Raw genomic sequence first — 18556 nt, 5'->3', positions numbered from 1 at the left:
CAGCATTTGAGTCAGAAATCTTGAAGTATTCCCCAATCCAAAAGTTGATCTTTTCACAGCAGTTCTCATGTACGAATGAAGAAGATGATGACCTTGGTTGAGAATCAACCCAATCAAAATAATTACACTACAACAAAATTGAAATAATTAACACAAGTGCAGCAAAATCAAGAGGAGGCGAAGAACTAATCCAAATTAACCTACCGTTCCATAAGCGCAACAGTAAAATTCGCGCCCATGATTCTTGGTAGTTCTTGAGATCTCTTTTTTCATCGGAACTTTACAATGGCAATTCCGTGAGTTCATTTCTGAGTGACATTGGCTGGAAGTCGCAGACGATGAAGGCATTCCACCTGATTTGCTGACGAACCCTAGATTGAGCTACAAAATATGAATGAATTGGGATAAGTAATTCATATTTAACCTAAATTAAACGATTCAGTGAGAAACGACGTCGTTTATCACTATTAAGAACGACGTCGTATAACATATCGGACCGGCAGTTGTGAGGCACACTTCCGGCTGCCACATAGGCGCCACCTCATGACCAAATTGGGGGTAAATGAATTTTAAGGAAAAATTGGAACGAATTCAAAGTTCATGGTTTAAAATGTAAATTTTAAAGTTCGTGTGCAGAATGGAAAAGTGACTAAAGTTCGTGTATTTTCATGCAATTAACCCTTAAATTTTAATCAACATTAATGGAGTATGTGAATTTTCAATATTTTAGAATTGGGCCCAAATTAAAATTAATTAATTTTACATTAATGATGGAATTTTCTTGCATGCCATTTCAGTCTATACATAAAACATTACATTTCATATAACATAAAACAATTTTTTTTATTCATCTAAAATCACGTTCTATGAATCCTATTATTGCAACAAAACATGAAAGATGAAGACAAAGAGTTTATTTTTATGTTATATAAATAACATAGTGTTTTCATTATAGGATTAATTGTTGCTGAAATTTGAATTCCGACTAAATTTTAAAATATTGTAAATCCATAGATATTAATTGACAAAAGAAATGTTAATTAAAAAATAAAATTTAGATATATTTTGTATATTTGTGAAATAAATCCAATTTGAAATTACTTTATAGATAGTGGCACTCTCATTGTTTGTTTGTTGTCCACTTTTTATTGTTGATCACTGAGATTAAGGTTGATATATAAAATTAAGATTCCAACTTAAATCAATACTATATTAAAAAGGTAATTTCTAATTTTAAATTAATTTTAAAATTGAGTGGCAATTTTATAGTTATAATAAAATTGAAAGATTATTTGTAATTTTTTTTTCTTTTTAATTCCTTTTTCTTTATCTTCTTATTTTTTTTATTTTACTCTAAAATTTTAAAATTCAACTACTTATAAAATATTTGATATACATATCAAATTAAAGATAACGATAAGAGCTTTAGTTTGATATATTTTTTTATTTAAATAACTAATTTAAAATGTAAAAGTTATATCTATTTAAAGATTTTTTTATTTTTTAAATTCTCTCTCTTCTCTCATCTTTTTATGAATAAATCTATTTTATATTTTTATTTTTTTGACTTATTATTTTTGCCTTTTCATAATATATGTTTGTAATGTTGTGAAATTTTTAAACTTAATATTTTTGCCTTTTCATAATATCTGTTTTTTAATGTTGAGATTAAAAAAAATCAATATTCAGCTTAAATATATTCAGTTAAATTAATTTTTTTTATTATATTTATACATATGATAATTTAGTTGATATAGATTTTATATTAATATATAAATATAAAAATATTTTCCGTGCATTGCACGGGATGCAAATGCTAGTACTATATTAAAAATGCAACTTTCAATTGGAAATCAATTTCAAATCAATTTCAAAATTTAATGAAAATTTTGTAGTTCTAATAAAATTGAAGGTTTATTTTTAAACCATATTTTTACTTTTTATTTCCTTTTTCTTTATCTTTTTATTTTATCTTATTCCTTTCTAAATTTATGAAATTCAACTAATAATAAAATATTTGATATGTATATCAAATTAAAGATCACGATAAGAGCTTTAATTTGATGTATATTTTATGTAAATATTTAATTTAAAATATAAAAATTACATTTATTTAAAAATTAAAATTTTAAAACATTCTCTCTCCTCCTATTTTTCATCTCTTTTCTATTTTTATTTTTATTTGTTTTAACTTATATATTTTTTGCGTTTTCATAATATCTATTTTAATTATTGTGAATATTTCTTAATTTTTTTATTGTATCAATATTCGATTTAAATATTTTTAGTTAAAATTAATTTTTTATTAAAATTATAAATATGATAATTGTGTTGGTATCAATTTTATATAAATATAAAAAGAGTGAATTTTTAAAATGGCCACTTTCATATTGTAAAAATAAAAAAAGTCCACTAAAATAAAAAACTTAAAATATGTCCACTATTACCAAAATACCCTTCACATTAAAAATTAAAAAAATGTCCACTTTACATCACCCCTTTAAAAAATCCTGTAATTCACAACCAATCGAATTCACAACTAAAATTTTTTGTTTGTGAATTCACAACCAGTCGAATTCACAATCAAAATTTAATTCACAACAAAAATTTTTTGGTTTTTGAATTCACAACTGAACTGAACTGAAACCCTAAACCCTAAACCTAAACCTAAACCCTAGTTGTGAATTATTACGATTGTGAATTCACAATTGATCTGAAACAGTAAATTCACAACTGAACTGAACTGAAACCCTAAACCCTAGTTGTGAATTATTACGATTGTAAATTCACAACTGAACTGAAACAATAAATTCACAAATGAACTTAATCGGTAAATTCACAACTGAACTGAACTGAAACCCTACCCTAAACCCTAAACCCTAAACCTAAACCCTAGTTGTGAATTATTACGATTGTGAATTCACAACTGAACTGAACTGAAACACTAAACCCTAGTTGTGAATTATTACAATTGTGAATTCACAACTAAACTGAAACAGTAAATTCACAACTGAACTGAAACCCTAAACCTAAACCCTAGTTCTGAATTATTACGATTGTGAATTCACAACTGAACTGAAACAGTAAATTCACAAATGAACTTAATCAGTAAATTCACAATTGAACTGAAGTGAAACCCTAAACCCTAAATCCTAAACCTAAACCCTAGTTGTGAATTATTATGATTGTGAATTCACAACTGAACTGAAACAGTATATTCACAATTGAACTGAACTGAAACCGTAAACCCTAGTTGTGAACCCTAAACCCTAAACCCTAAACACACAGCCAGAATTTTTTGTTTGTGAATTCACAACCAGTCGAATTCACAATCAAAATTTAATTCACAACCAGATTTTTTTGGTTGTGAATTCACAACAAGTCGAATTCACAACCTAAATTTAATTCACTATAAGAATTCTTTGGTTGTGAATTCAAAACCAGACGAATTCACAACGAAATTTTAATTCACAACCGTAAATCCTAAACCTTAAATCCTATCTAAACCCTAAACCATAAACCCTAAATCCTGAACCTTAAACAGTCGAACTCACAACAAGAATTTTTTTATTGTGAATTCACAAGCCTAAGCCCACTCTAAATCCTAAACCCTAAATTTACTCTAACCCCTAAATACTAAAACCTAAACCCTAAACCGTAAACCCACTCTAAACTCTAAATCCTAAAACCTAAACCCTAAATCCTAAATCCACTCTAAACCCTAAACCCACTCTAAACCCTAAACCTTAAACAGTCAAACTCATAACAAGAATTTTTTGATTGTGAATTCACAAGCCTAAGCCCACTCTAAATCCTAAACCCTAAATCCAATCTAAACCCTAAAATTTGAACCCTAAACCATAAACCCACTCTAAACCGTAAACCCTAAATCCACTCTAAACCCTAAACCCACTCTAAACCCTAAAACCTAACCTAAGCCCTAAACCCTACACAGTCGAATTCACAACAATAATTTTTTGGTTGTGAATTTACAACCAAAATTTGATTCATAGCCAGAATTTTTTGGTTGTGAATTCACAACCAGAATTTTTTGATTGTGAATTCACAACTAGTCAAATTCACAACCAAAATTTAATTCACAATCAGAATTTTTTTTTTGTGGATTCGACTGGATGTGAATTCACAACCAAAATTTAATTCCCAATCAGAATTTTTTGGTTGTGAATTCACAATCAGTCGAATTCACAACAAGAATTTATTTTGGTTGTGAATTCAAGTAGCTGTGAATTTGAATTGTTAAAGTTTGAATTCACGACTAAAACTAGAATTTATTTTGGTTGTGAATTCGAGTTTTAGTTGTGAATTCAACAATATTAAGTTGTGAATTCATCGAGCTGGTTGTGAATTCAAGAACATTAAGTTGTGAATTCATCGAGCTGATTGTGAATTCATAGATCTAGTTCTGAATTTAAAAACATAAAGTTGTGAATTCATAGATCTGGTTGTGAATTCAAGAATATTAAGTTGTGAATTCATTGATTTGGTCGTAAAATCAAATTAAAATGGTAAATGGAGAAATAAGAAGAACATGACAAAATAAGAGAAATATTAATTAGATTGGGTGGAATTCATCATCACACATCAATTCTACTCATCATTTTTTTAAAACACAGAAATTCCTCAAAAAAAAAAGGGAATAAACACTAACTCTTCTAAGTAAGAGTCAAATTCAAACCCTCCAGGTCAAAAACAAAATTAAAATCCCATAACTTTAAGGCCACCATCCATTAAAAAAATGAATTGATTCTCCTATATTATATGAGCAGTAGAAAATTTGATTGATTTGATACATTTTGTATCGATTCTTATTGCAATATCGAAATCCCAAACATTCACCTACAACTCCACGACACTATTGTTTCAATACATCATTTTCTTTTATCCCCAATCCAACTAGATACCATCTGCAGCAACATTTCTCACACAATCAAAACTCACTAAAAAATTTGCAAATTTTTTGACAACAAATCTGCTAAAAATTCCTACGAGCTCCATTTGTCGGAGTGAGTCCACCAATGAGCTGAATCAAACACAAGGGTGTCTACACCTCTCCAATACTTGGCATTCTCTTCGATCAAATCTAGGTGCAATATCCTCTTCCCATCAGCCTCTCTCTTCAGCTCCACCAAGAATGAAGCTCTGGTGCCATGCGACTACTTCGACGGCGTCTTCGACTACATCAAGCAGATGCTGATGGAGGAAGACGACTTATATCACAGACCTTGCATGTTCCAAGACTGGTCCGCTCTCCAAGCCACCGAGAAATACTTCAGCGATGCCCTCGGTGACAGAGCCTCATCGCCGCCACCGCCTCCGCTCGATTTCGGTGGATCTACATCCGGTAATTTTCCTCCCCGCTCCGACATCGTCGCGGATGTTTCCACGATCTCCTGCGATTTAGATTGGCTGGCAGAGAGCCGCGTCGTCGTTGTCGATTCCAATCTGCTACTTCAGCGATGCCCTCAGCGACAGAGCCTCCTCGCCGCCACCGTCGCCGCTCGATTTCAGCGGATCTGCATCCGGTAATTTTTCTCCGCGCTCCGACATCGTCGCGGATGTTTCCACGATCTCCTGCGATTTAGATTGGCTGGCAGAGAGCCGCGCCGTTGTCATCGATTCCAATCTGCCCGATCAGGATTCTATAAACTTCCATCAAGTTCTTGGGGAAAGAAGGCGAAATTCTCCGGATGACGCCGTTGCCGCAGTGAAAAAAACTCGCGACCGCGACGATCTGAGCTCGAAGGGAGGGAGGGAGAGAGAGAAGGGGGGAGGGAGTACCGTGGAGAAGAGAGAGAAAGAGAGTGGAGAGAGAGAAGAGAATGATGCCTGGAGAGAAAGAGAGAGAGTATATATATTTAAAAAGGGTATTTTTGTCTTTTCAATCAAAAAATGGACAGTTTTTATTATTTTTATCTTAGTGGACAATTTTTATCTTTACAATATGAAAGTTGATAGTTTTATATATTAACTCATATAAAAATTTAAAAATATTTTTCGTGCACTGCACGGGGTGCAAATATTTTAAAAATACTATATATTACACATTTTTAATATTTTTTTTGTTTTTTCTTAAATGTCATTCCACTCGAATTAGCAAGGTTTATGATAAATGATTTTGATGATTAACTTGCAATTATAAGCGACTGCATTATATCATTCCTTGGAATATAAAGGGTTGGTCTTGCATGCACCCGGTCGCTTAGTATGCGATCGATTACTTTTAATGAGCATAAGATATATACATTTGTTCGCACAAATGTATACTTACGTAATAGTACAAGTTCTCATGAATAAAAGTAACATTTATTGTGAATAAATGTAATACTACTTTATAAATATTACATTTCATTGTAACAATAATTACTTTTGTACGACAATGATTACTTGACCAAATAGTTAAGAATATAAGTATTAATGAGTGAAAATTATTAAAAGTAAAAGTTCTTATGAATAAAAATAAACATTATTGTGAATAAATGTAAACTTTCAAACCGGTCGCATAGTATGCAACCGAGTGTACCCAATAATTTGTGGAATATAAATAAGGTAACTATCACTACAACAAAATAAGGTAAGATATTTAATAAGCGCATAATAGTGGGTTATTGTATTAATTGCGTTTGATTAGTGCTTATTAAATCTAGGGCTGGGAATCGGGTCGGGTTCGGGTACCCTACCCGAAAAAATCGGGTACCCGAACCCGAAAATACCCTAAAACCACTACCCGAACCCGACCCCGATTTTGAAATCGGGTACCCTAATACCCGACTCGGGTACCCTAAATTACCCGGTCAAAATGAGCTCTTCCAAGTCAACTGTGTAAATCGGGTATTTCGGGTATTAGGGTACCCGAATTACCCGATTTTGATATTAGGGTACCCTAATACCCGAAAATACCCTATTTTTTTAAAAAAAAATTTGAAAATGTAACCCCTATTTTTCAGCCTTTGCCCTATACAATTTCTTACGTTTTTAATTCCCTGTAGCAACAAATAATATATAACAACAAATAAAAAATCAACAAGCACAAATCTAAGCTCCCAAGTCTAAAATTTAAAATTAAACGAACTTCTAAAGTACCCAAGTACGTTGTTAAATGTTAACATAAACAAATGTCAAGTCAAATACTCAAATACTGAAATACATCACAATCACAAAACGATGTTCATGGGCCATAACTACTAATCCGTCTCCGTTGCACGACTTCCACTTTGATCCGTCTGACTCTGTGCCGTCCTCGGATCACCATGAGTATAGCTATGAAGCACTGTAAGAAATTGAAATTAAGATAAACAAAATCAAACAATGTAACGTAATAATATGTTAATGTCAAATAGACTTGAATAAAATATAATTACCCATTTCAAACTCCTTCTGTTGCTCTTCTTCTGGAACGCCTTCTTCATCTTTTTTATCAATATTGGTAGATCTTAACCAATCCTCAGCACAAATCAAGGCCTCAACCATTTCCGGCGCCAAAGAGCTTCTATACGGTGATAGAACACGTCCTCCCATACTAAATGCACACTCCGAAGCAACACTAGATATGGGGACGACTAAGATATCTCTGGCCATCTCAGCAAGTACAGGATAACGTGCAGTGTTGCTCGACCACCACATCAAAATATCAAACTGGTCGACATCATTCTTACCCACTTTGTATTGCTTCTCAGTGAGGTAGATAGTGAGCTCGTTTGTATCAAGATCATCACAATCTTGATCACTCTCTTGCAAAGCCTCAAGGCTCATTGCACTACGACGCTCTGATCTCCTTTCTCTGATTGATGTCAATGTAGAAGCACTAACTCGTGGTCGAGATGTGGGCGCCACATGATGAGATACCTTATAAAACTCAAATAACTCCTTCAATGCGCTCGTCACCTCACTCACCAAAACAGCTACACGTTCCAAACCATACACTGATTTGAAGCATTTCTCCACAAGCTTCAACTTTTGCCTAGGGTCTAACACAACAGCAATATAAAGAAGCCGATTCATGTTTGGATTTGATTCAACTCCTTCCAACCAATATTTTCCAATCTTCTTCCTCATGTTTGTAGCCATCAAAGACACCTCCAAATCCTCATTCAGCTCCAACTCAGCAATAAGATCAAATATGTCACACATCTCAACAAAGAAGAGGTGTGAAGTGGCATATGAAGTCCCATATGCAAGAAGAGTGAGGTCATAGAATTTCTTGAGGTATTCTATGATCTTCCTGATGTTCACCCAATCCACCGCTTCAGGTGCTCCAATAATATGCTGCCCATTATCATATTTCTTGTTCCTCAAGTCCTCTGTATATGATGAAAACATACTCCCACACACCTCGAATACCTGCTCATATAAATGATTAGTCAATAACACCTTCTGTAATGAAATGATTAGTCATATATATGATCACTGATCAGGAGGCATTCTTACACCTCTTTCTAGAAGATGTAAGTTTATTGGTTTCGTAAAAAACACCACTCTTCACAGTAGATATTTAAACAAAAAGGTAACTTATTAGAGGCTTATCTCTACAGTACGAAGAAACAGCTTAGCCAAATGAAATGATCTAAGCATGTAGATTCATCTTATCATATATTCACATATTGCAAACGTAAGAATCTCCAAAATGCAGTTCAATAAATTCAGTGAGTCTTTGAATCCATGATTAGATGTTTCAAAACAACTGAAGCATTACTGCAAGAAACATCAGAGGGAGATACATAATATTAAAACAGGTAATTACTAGTGTGATTTTTGAGGCCATTCGTCCCATTACGGTATGAATCGGCGCTAATTATAGCTCCACATGTCTTGCACTTCCCCTTTCGCGTCTTCTCCGGAGGATCACCTTCTTCAACCCATAAGAGTGTGAATGCTTTCCAATGATCTGAACGTGCACTTCCTCCTTTCCTTTTCTTTGATGCTCCACTTTGAGCTCCAGTTTGTATTGTCTCTTCCCCGTCTTCGCCAATAGGAATATCCTCTAAGCCATCATCATCCATATCATCATTCATATCAATATCATCTTCCTCAACTCTATTACTATTGCGAGAAGATTCCATGACAATGTAGCAAACTACAAAACAAAACAACAAGAAAGCATTTTTAAACTGAAAATCTGAAAATCACCAATATATGCATAATATAAACTGCCATATATGCATAATGCACAGCCAAAGTATCAATCTACAATCTGCCAAAGCCAAACGGCCAAAACCAAACAAATATGAAATATCAAACTACCATATAAACTGCCAAAATCAGTTTCCTAAATCCTAAGTACTAAATTTGTGAAGTATACATTCTATAAACTACCATATAAATTGCCAAAATCACACTAAATTTGTGAAGTATACATTCTATAAACTACCATATAAACTGCCAAAATCAGTTTCCTATAAACTACATTCTATGAAAATGAATTCTGGAAATGACAATGAATTCTAACAACTAACAAGTCTCTCTAACCACATTGACATCAATGACAAAGAAAGCTCACCTGTCGTCGGAGCTCGGAGGCTGCTGCACGGGCGAACGGCTGCTGCACGGGCTGCTGCCACAGGCGAGGGTCGCGGACTGGGGAGGCCGGAGGCGGAACTGCTGCTGCACTGGCGAGGGGCGACGGCGAGTGGGGCGGCCGGCCGGGGCTGGACGTGAGAGCCGAGAGTTCACAGTTCTAGGGCTGGGAATTGGGATTTCAGATTTGGGAGGGAGTCGGGAGTGGGACCGAGGGATGAATTGAAAAATGAAAACTCAAAACAGGGGGGGCGCGGGATTAGGGCTGGGAGTTTTTTTTTACTTTTTAGTTTTAGATTTCATTTTCATATGTAATTTAATTAAATAATTTAAATAGTTTAAAAATTATTAATTAAAAAAATCGGGTAATTCGGGTATACCCGATACCCGATTATTTCAACCCCTAACTACCCGATCCCGTACCCGATCCCGAAAAAATCGGGTATCGGGTACCCTATACCCGATTTTTTCGGGTCGGGTATCGGATACCCGGGTATCGGGTACCCGATTACCCGAACCCGAAATTCCCAGCCCTAATTAAATCATACATTAAAGTTGAAAACGAAGTACTGTATTTTAGAACCCTAGAAGATGCGGCTGTTGAGTTCCCAAAAAAAGGCGATTGTTGAGTTTTCCCATGGCGGCGAAAGCAGAAGAATGAGAGATGCGAAAGCAAAGAAGTGATTCTGATTCTGAGAGCGGAGCAGCAGCACAAGTAGTGCTGTTTGCGTTGAAATACTGCTGCCGAAGATGCTCCCTAATTTATGGGATGATGGAAAAAAACGGTAAGTGGGTTGAAATCCTCAAATTTGTCGAAAATAATATAAACCAAATTTCACGCGCACTCAGATATCTGAGAGGGCAATCTTTTTAAGCTCTAAGCAATGCAGTTGTACATTGAGTTCCCTCTACTGGTGTTCAAGCTTCTCTGCATTGTCTCTCCCAATCAAAACACATTTCTCCATGGCAATCTTGGGAAGAAGAGGAAACAAGAGAGAATTCCAGCATTGGATGAATCCCAGTTTCCATATCCAAACTTCTATGCCTCGTTTAACATGTTTGGGTGTCCCAAGATTACCATAGAGAAATGTGTTTTGATTGGGAGAGGCTTGAACACCATTGGAGAGAACTCAATGCACAACTGCATCGGTTAGAGCTTAAAAAGATTGTTCTCTCAGATATATCTGAGTGCGTGCCCGCGAAATCTGATTTTGAAAAATCATTATTGACGAATTTGTGAAATTCAACCCACTTGTCGTTTTTTCCATCAGCCCATAAATCAGAGAGCCTCTTCAGCAGCGATATTACATCTTCGTCGTCGAATACCTTAGACGACGACGACGACGACGACGACATGTATTTTGGTTTCAGCGCAAGCAACACAACTTGTGCTGCTGCTCCGCTCTCAGAATCAGAATCACTTGAGCAAGTGATCAGATTATGTTCATATGGGAGATCAGTAATGTGGGTGGAGAAAATTAGAGTATGTTGAGAGGAGTCGTCTGTTTGACCTGATGGGTCTTTAACTTGAGCAAGTCATAGGTTAGAAAACTGTATTGGAGAAGCCTATTTGGCGAGGAACTGGTGCACATAACTTCTTGTATAGTTGATATGTTCATACTTCATTAGATAATGATTTGTTATCTAATGTCACTGTGTTTCTCTCTTACTCTCTAAAACATTATATTATAATTTGTATTATGCATATACCACCTTGCAGATTGGTATACAAAAATTACATAAATCATTATAATATTTTTGAATTTTTAGTTTATAAAATACGTGTATATTGCATACGTAACATGCTGTCACACTACCTAATCATGCAATTGCTCAAATTAAACAAATAATTAGAGCTCATTCTCAGCTCTGAATGATCTATTATTTTTCCCCTTTCTTTATTTTTTCCTTTTTGTTTATGAGCACATTATAGCCTTTTATAAGTTAAGCTATAGTTTATGAACTAATAAATAAATAAAGATTTACACACATATCTCAACTGTAAGAATAATGAACAACTAAGCACGATCTGCCAAACTTAACAAATTAACAGCAATGGGGGTACACTTATAGCAATAATATGAAGCAATTATTTTATTTTTTATTTTTTTGATTTTTTGATAAATTGCACGAATAAATAAAGAAATTTAAAGGCCGTATCACAGTGAACTTGAACCCAAAACCTCAGGCATTGGGCATTAACCACCTACCGCTAGGCCAACACACAAAATTTTTTATGAACTTTAGTTTGAGCTTTTTTTCTGGAACGTCTCTATCTTCGTCTTCGCTACTTTTTTCTAAATCTTTCAAAATGTTGCTTCAAGTGCTATTTTGAAGTCTTGGATTATCACATCAATTAGTCATTTTTTGCATAAGGTGTAAACAAAGGTACAGTCAACCCATGCCAAAGCCTTCATCTATCACCTAAATCTCCATAATTCACATTTGCTAAAGTATTCCTATTAGTCAAGAATCTTGGTATATTGTATGTGATGAATATTAGGATTAGTTACACTTTTCATAATCAAGGCACACTTATGACTGTCAATCAATTTTTGCATAACTAGATAGTCACATTGGTAGTCTGAAATCAATACAAATTATGTACCTAAATATAAAATAACAAGGTGAAAGTATTTTTCACAGTAATATTTCAATTTGAACAAAAAATTCACTCAACTGTGAATGCTAGGCAAGTAGTGTGGCTCCATCCACGTACATAAAAAATTTCAATTCATTCGTAAGCAAATTGATTCCAAGAAATCACAATGCAAATTCGGCCACAAAGAAATCGAAATCAGAATCACATAACCACAAAAGGCTAAGATATGGCATATGCTATTGCCACAAATATTCAGCTAAGGGAGAAAGAAGAAGAAACTAGCAGGAATGTTTAGATTCAAACAAACTCAAATCTTCCTCATCATAAATATACAGGGGGAACACTTGGGTGCCCAAGATTCACACAATTTCAAGACAATTAGATGTGTCTACGCACGCCATTGCCTATTTTAGTTACTCAATCCAGCATCATAATATATTGTTCAGATCGTTATCTATACCTGTTGGAGCACCCAACGGCAGAAACAAGCCGACACAGTTTATCTACACAAACCCAATAGAGAAGCCGAGACCCTACTCCAGCAACGCGAATGTTTGCTTGCTGCCTCTACAGGAAACCCAAACTTCAATACTTCTTTTTACAAACGGTAACAGGTAACGAGCTACTGTCAGGAGGATAAAGGAGTATTTGCTCCTGGCATGTTATGGAGAAGCCCATTCAAAGTAATGGCAACGCGCACCTCTAGCAGCAGTCCAGTTTCCACATCCAAAGAATAGGCTCCCTTGCTTCGGACCTGGTTTCCGGATCACTCCTCTAGTGCTCGTCACCCCACAATAACAGCAGTGATTGTACTGCAGAAGAGGTCGCAGTTGCTGATGTTTCTGTGGCTGGGGCATAACATAAAGAGGCTTATCCTGAGTTGGCTTCCATGTGAATGAACCATCGCCAGTGTCAAAAGGAAGTGAGTTGGTAATTGAGAACCTAAAGCCCTTATGCATAATCAAGGAGAGCAGATGAGCAGTGTTTGTGGCATCATCCAGACCGCAATGAGCACGACCTTGCCAGGTGAGACCAGCCTTCTCCACTGCCTGTTTCAAGTTGCATCTATCACCACCAAAGACCTCATGAAAGGGAACCCTCAAGTTGATCCATCTGCCAAAGAGAGTTGTCATTTGTGTCAGTGTAGTTCGTGTGGTCTGAAGAGAAGGGTGTAACAAACTGTTTAAAGCAAAACAGGTAGTCAGCATGATAGAATAAAACCAAAAGAGAGTCGGTACTGTACCGGTTGAAATATGGGGGCTTTCTAATTTTTTTGTAACGGCACTCAGACTCCAACATCACCCGGCAATCCCAGTTAGACCATGTTACAACAGCAAAGTTCGTGTTTTTTATTCCTTTCATTTCAAGCCATTTGTCATGCCTAAGTAGAGCTTCAGTTAGTGGAACTCCCCTGTCCACCTAGAAGAGTCAAAGATTCTTCAGTGAATGAAGATGGCATCAGACAGTATTTCGGGAATAAGTTCAAAAGTTTGTAACTATCAAAATCTACCGTATTTACTTTAAAGACCTCCTAACTGTTTTAGCAAATCATTCAAACCAGCTTCATTTCATTATCTCTCAAAAGTTTATGATCCATGAAACTAAGATTAGCAGCAAATTGTACCTTGCTGTTAATTTGATGATAAGTTATTTGAGATAAACAATTTAAGAGTCTGATAGTGCCAGTTGATAAATACTTGATTTAAAGCCTAAGAGAATACAAAGCATTTTAATTTATAATGACACTTATGCATTACATAGTACAGTTCGAGGAGTGCATTTTTAAGGCATAACAGTAATACTTCTCAGATGTTTCCCATATAATAGTTTCCGCTCTATGTTGGTCCATTGATAAAGAGGTACTATCAGGATCCTGGGGCTTGATGGCACATTGCCATTCCAGTATGGCATGGAATATTCTTGATTTAACCTAAATTATGTCACAGCATAAGCATAACAGAGATGTCAAATAAAACTACATTGAAGTTTGAAGCTACACACCACGAGCACAGATGTAGTATAAAAAGACTCAGCCAATGATATAATATAAACCTGAATTTGCTGAATGCCAGTTAGATCTTTGCAGAAATCACTCAAGACTTGGTTGCATGAAGGCCGCACATAAGTTTGAAAGCAAGCTTCTAATTTCCCAGTAATGCTGCTAACTATTACAGATGGAAACTCAATAATCTCTTGTGGATGAGGATTTTTTTCTCTGTCGCATGTGGCCTCAAAATCGATCACAACAAAATATTGAAAATCTTGGAATAGGTGGTCATATGAATAATTCTGAGCAAACATGTTCACTGGTGCATGCTGGTATCTATAATTTACTGCAAATGGATTGAGTTGGCTCTGAAAGGCATTAGGTTGGTGAACTGAAACACCAGTCAAGTCACGATTGGTGGTGCGTGACCTGATGCCTTGATGATAGATGATGGGCTGCTGCGTACATTCTTTTGAAGATTCTTGTAGCTCATTGCTTGACAAGCAATCTGGATCTACTACATTACCAATTGGTGGACCACATAGCCTGTCTTGGAGACCAGGAAATCCCTCAATGTAAGCATTATTATATTGCAAGGAGCAGGGGTGACCCTTAAACTGGAGGCATTTAACGGATGCCTCATAATTCCTCTGTGTAGTATCTGCACTCAGAGGATTGAGGGACAACATTAATTCAACATTTAAACAAGCAAACCAGGTTCTGAATATAGCATATAGCATAAATCATTAAAGCGATTCTCCATTGCAAGTAAAAGATTTCATATTCAACCTCCATTGATATCTTAAAAAACTTAAGTTGAAGTTAACTATCAGTCTATCATAGAAATAGTTGAATAACAAATATCGCTAATGGAAGCGCAGAGCCATGCTGATTATTCAGGGCTTATCCTGTCATCAGCTGGTCCTATTTTCACAACAGAATAAGTAATCTTGATGATAGATTGGTGGTTTGCAGCTTCTCTATAAATATTGGACATCCATGACACTCAAAAAAGCATAGGACTAGCAGATATTCTTTACTAAAAAAGAAATCAGAAAAAGGAGGTTGTCATGAAAATCGGTAGACTATCTTCTCTAAGTTAAATCAGGTCAAGGTAATTGAACTGAAAATAAAAAACAAATGCATTGTTTGGTTTGGTAGATCAGGGATGCTTGGCATACATATGATAGGGACTTTAAAGAATCTTTGGTTTCATTAGGGAATATGGTTTGGAGCATAGAGATTATGGTGTTTGAAGTATTAGGGTGAAGAAAATGAAGTATTAAAACAATTTGGAGAAACAAAACAGATATATTTTGCATAAAATATATTGCAGTTTGTCTAAATCTGATTAAAATAAGTTTTTCTGAAACCAAATCATCGAACAAGTAGTGAAAACCAAATGCCTTGCACCCACTATTTTTTATCTCAAACAAATTCATAAATAAAAGCCATATACTTTTCCACCTACTAATCTACTATGTTATATTACAAGATAAAGAGGCAGCATAACTACTATGATAGAACTAATATGCACATAAATTATTTCAAACGATAGAAGCCCAACATTTAAGTTTGGAATGACCAAAGACCATCGATTAGCATATTTAGCCTTACACTGAGAGGATCAACTACAAATAGCACAAACCCACCAACCTTGTAAAATTTTTAATTGTGTAATATTTCTCAGAATCTTTGCAATTCAACCAACTGAGATGGTCCACTTTGGTCATGTCGATAAACAAATATTGTCTAATTCAACAAACTTTGAAATGACTTCTTTTAACGTAGATCATATAGCAAATATCATATTTGCAGGCTTGCAGCAAATCGGACAAGCAAAGTACAAGGTAAAAAATGAGGGATAATAAAAGTTACTCAGTCGTCTATTTAGTATGGGTTTGTAAATTCCTTCTGGAGAGCTACTTCAAATAGTTACTATTCACAAAACTCTTTATTATCATCTACTACTCTATCATAAAGTTCTCTTCTCTCATGAAACAGTATTCTTACACATTCTCATTTGATTCAGACATATTACAAATTTAGCCAGCTAACATTTCCATCGAGATCACGCCTATAGACACATTCTCTATTTCCTGAGAGCAGGCCCAGTCAGCCTCAACTGATCTCCTTAATTTATAAGATAGCGCCAAACACCTCTACGAATGGAGCATATCCACAATGCACAGAAAGCATTCCTTAACTTGCATAGATATTCATATTCTACAAAAGGAGGAAATTTGCAGAAGCTATATTGATGTGAACTTGCTTATGTCACCGACGCAAAATCACAGAAAATAGACAAGTATAAATGTATAATATGAGGTCAACAGGACATATCTTCTCAAATTATCACCTTGCAAACAAACTTTGCAACCTGATCTTCATTTTTATTCTTAAATGAGTGACTCCCTTCCCATATGTACCATCAAATAGATTAGACACTTGAACTCAATGCTATGAGAAAAGGGATTCTTGCAATTTATATGCAAGCCCTTTATATGATCAAACACCCTTAAACGCGACACTATAATTAACACATCGGCAACTATCTATGGACATATAGTTTTGTCAGTGACCTTGGTTAGGATATGATCCAGTTATTACTCACAACACATTACAAAACCCGACTCCATAAAGTTCCCAGTTCTCCAAGAAAACTACAATCCAAAAATATAAGACTGGCATACTAAATACCCAAAATAATAACCAATTTCCACTCCCACCACAACCAAATAGCCAAATTAAGCAAATCTTTCACAAATGATCTACACCAAAATCAATTGATTGAATATAAAATGTATATATATAATTTTCCAATTTTGCCTAATCTCCAAAAGCAAAAGCCACAGACAAACAAATACACCACACAATTGAACCAAGTTACCAACAATTCTAGAGATGTATCGACATTGCAAATAGAAATTGAAGGCAGACAAAAAAAAACCTTTATGCTCTAAAGCAATCATCATGATTCTGGATGAAATTAAGATCCGAAAGCAAGTACATCAGATCTCCCTCTTCAAATTCCTCTCTGCAATTACAGTTGGTAGACAGAATAAACCAATCAATCAATACATACAAAAAATGTATAATTACCTAAACATACAGATATTTTTTACGCATGTGTACGCAGAAGCTGGGGGTGGGGGTGGGGTGGGGGTGGGTGGGGTTACCTTCTTGAGTTGGAGAGGGAGTGTGAAACTGAAGAGGGTGTTCTGGTCGCGAGGTAAAAGAAGGTTTTTTTTTTTGAGTGGAGGTAAAAGAAGGTTAGGTTTGCAATTATTTATTTTTCTTTAAATAATTATAAAGTTTGAATGCATCTATTTTATGGATAATTATATGGATAATTTTTATTTTTATTTTATTTTTTTAACTTCGGGGAGTTTGGGAGGGGGAGCAATGGGGTTTAAACCCGAGACCTCACTGTTTACACACAGAAGGTCGCACCGCTTGGTATTCCCTTGATTACAGCCTTTTAAAAATACAAATCAACTAGGTTATTGAGGATTAGTATATTTGATTTACTTTTTAAGGGAAGGACTGACATGTTTTATTTGTGTTTCTTAAATCATTGGTGATGTATGGAAATATTTTAAATGATTGATTGTGAATTAATTTAAGATTTTTTATTTATTTTATAATTTTATATAATTTTTAAATTATTGTTATAAGATAATTATAATCGTCAATGAGACTTAGCTCAAGTGACAAATTTGAGGCATTCAAAGACTATCATTTGTGAGATGTTTTAGGTTCAATCCTGCTTGCGTGTAGAGGTTGTATGGATAGTGGTCCCACCTGCGTGTGGTTATTTTCTTACATTTGTGTAGTGTAGAATTACTTATTTAATTATAGGATTAATAGCCGAAAAATACACGAACTCTCACGAGATTTGCATATTGCACATCACCTTTAAAATTAGCTCTAGAATACATCACCTTTTAATTTAGTTGTGAATTGCACACAACGAAATTCCGACAGCTCTTAAGTTTGACCGGCGATGACGTGGACAATATTAATATTACATGGCATTACTAGTGTTTTTTTTACACACTGGCAAGCCACGTGTGCAAAACGACGTCATTTTGATATTTTGAAGAATTTCCTAAAAAAAAAAAATCATGAATCTACAACCACCGCCTGGATCTATAACCACCGCTATCACCATTTCCAGAATCCGGCGAGCCATCACCGGCCTCTACTTCCGAAAGGGTTCTCCAGTTGTCGCCTCTGTCAGCAACCCACAACCACCGCCTGGATCTACCGCCTCCCCAGAAACCTCTCTTTTCTACGGATCAGCGGCGCCTCCACCTTGACCGCCCTCCTCCAGAAACCTCTACCATCATCCCTCCGTCGCCTCGCCCCTGCTAACCCAATCACACTCTTCGGTTCAAAAATCAAGAATCCCCCAACCCTAAATCATCTCATTT

The 18556-nt window shown here is 35.2% G+C and overlaps 2 protein-coding genes across 2 annotated transcripts; both read right to left on the bottom strand.

Annotated features, from left to right (window-relative positions):
* Positions 1-8660: 8660 nt before the first annotated feature.
* On the bottom strand, positions 8661-9643 carry LOC131022454 (uncharacterized). Its single transcript, XM_057951938.1, has 2 exons — positions 9515-9643; positions 8661-9091 (listed from the first exon to the last, which is right to left on the bottom strand). Exon 2 carries the CDS (start codon positions 9075-9077, stop codon positions 8742-8744), a length of 336 nt encoding a protein of 111 aa, XP_057807921.1. The 5' UTR covers positions 9078-9091; positions 9515-9643; the 3' UTR covers positions 8661-8741.
* A 2780-nt stretch (positions 9644-12423) lies between these two features.
* Positions 12424-17469, bottom strand: LOC131022453 (uncharacterized). Its single transcript, XM_057951937.1, has 5 exons — positions 17300-17469; positions 17071-17157; positions 14186-14781; positions 13377-13552; positions 12424-13246 (listed from the first exon to the last, which is right to left on the bottom strand). The coding sequence occupies exons 2-5, from the start codon at positions 17093-17095 to the stop codon at positions 12796-12798; spliced, it is 1248 nt and encodes a 415-aa protein (XP_057807920.1). The 5' UTR covers positions 17096-17157; positions 17300-17469; the 3' UTR covers positions 12424-12795.
* Between the last annotated feature and the right edge of the window lie 1087 nt (positions 17470-18556).

Source organism: Salvia miltiorrhiza, chromosome 4 (genome assembly GCF_028751815.1).
Source record: "Salvia miltiorrhiza cultivar Shanhuang (shh) chromosome 4, IMPLAD_Smil_shh, whole genome shotgun sequence".
Lineage (NCBI taxonomy): Eukaryota > Viridiplantae > Streptophyta > Magnoliopsida > Lamiales > Lamiaceae > Salvia > Salvia miltiorrhiza.
The sequence above is the reverse complement of the archived record's forward strand: the minus strand, read 5'-3'. Positions and strand labels throughout refer to the sequence as shown.

What these genes read in the sequence shown, in the direction of transcription:
- LOC131022454 (XM_057951938.1), bottom strand. Translation starts at nt 9,077, where the DNA reads ATGGAATCTTCTCGCAATAGTAATAGAGTTGAGGAAGATGATATTGAT.
- LOC131022453 (XM_057951937.1), bottom strand. Translation starts at nt 17,095, where the DNA reads ATGATGATTGCTTTAGAGCATAAAG. An exon ending in GATTGCTTTAGAGCATAAAG is followed by an intron (nt 14,782 to 17,070) that starts GTTTTTTTTTGT and finishes CTCTGAGTGCAG; the next exon opens with ATACTACACAGAGGAATTAT. An exon ending in CTGGCATTCAGCAAATTCAG is followed by an intron (nt 13,553 to 14,185) that starts GTTTATATTATA and finishes TGACTCTTCTAG; the next exon opens with GTGGACAGGGGAGTTCCACT.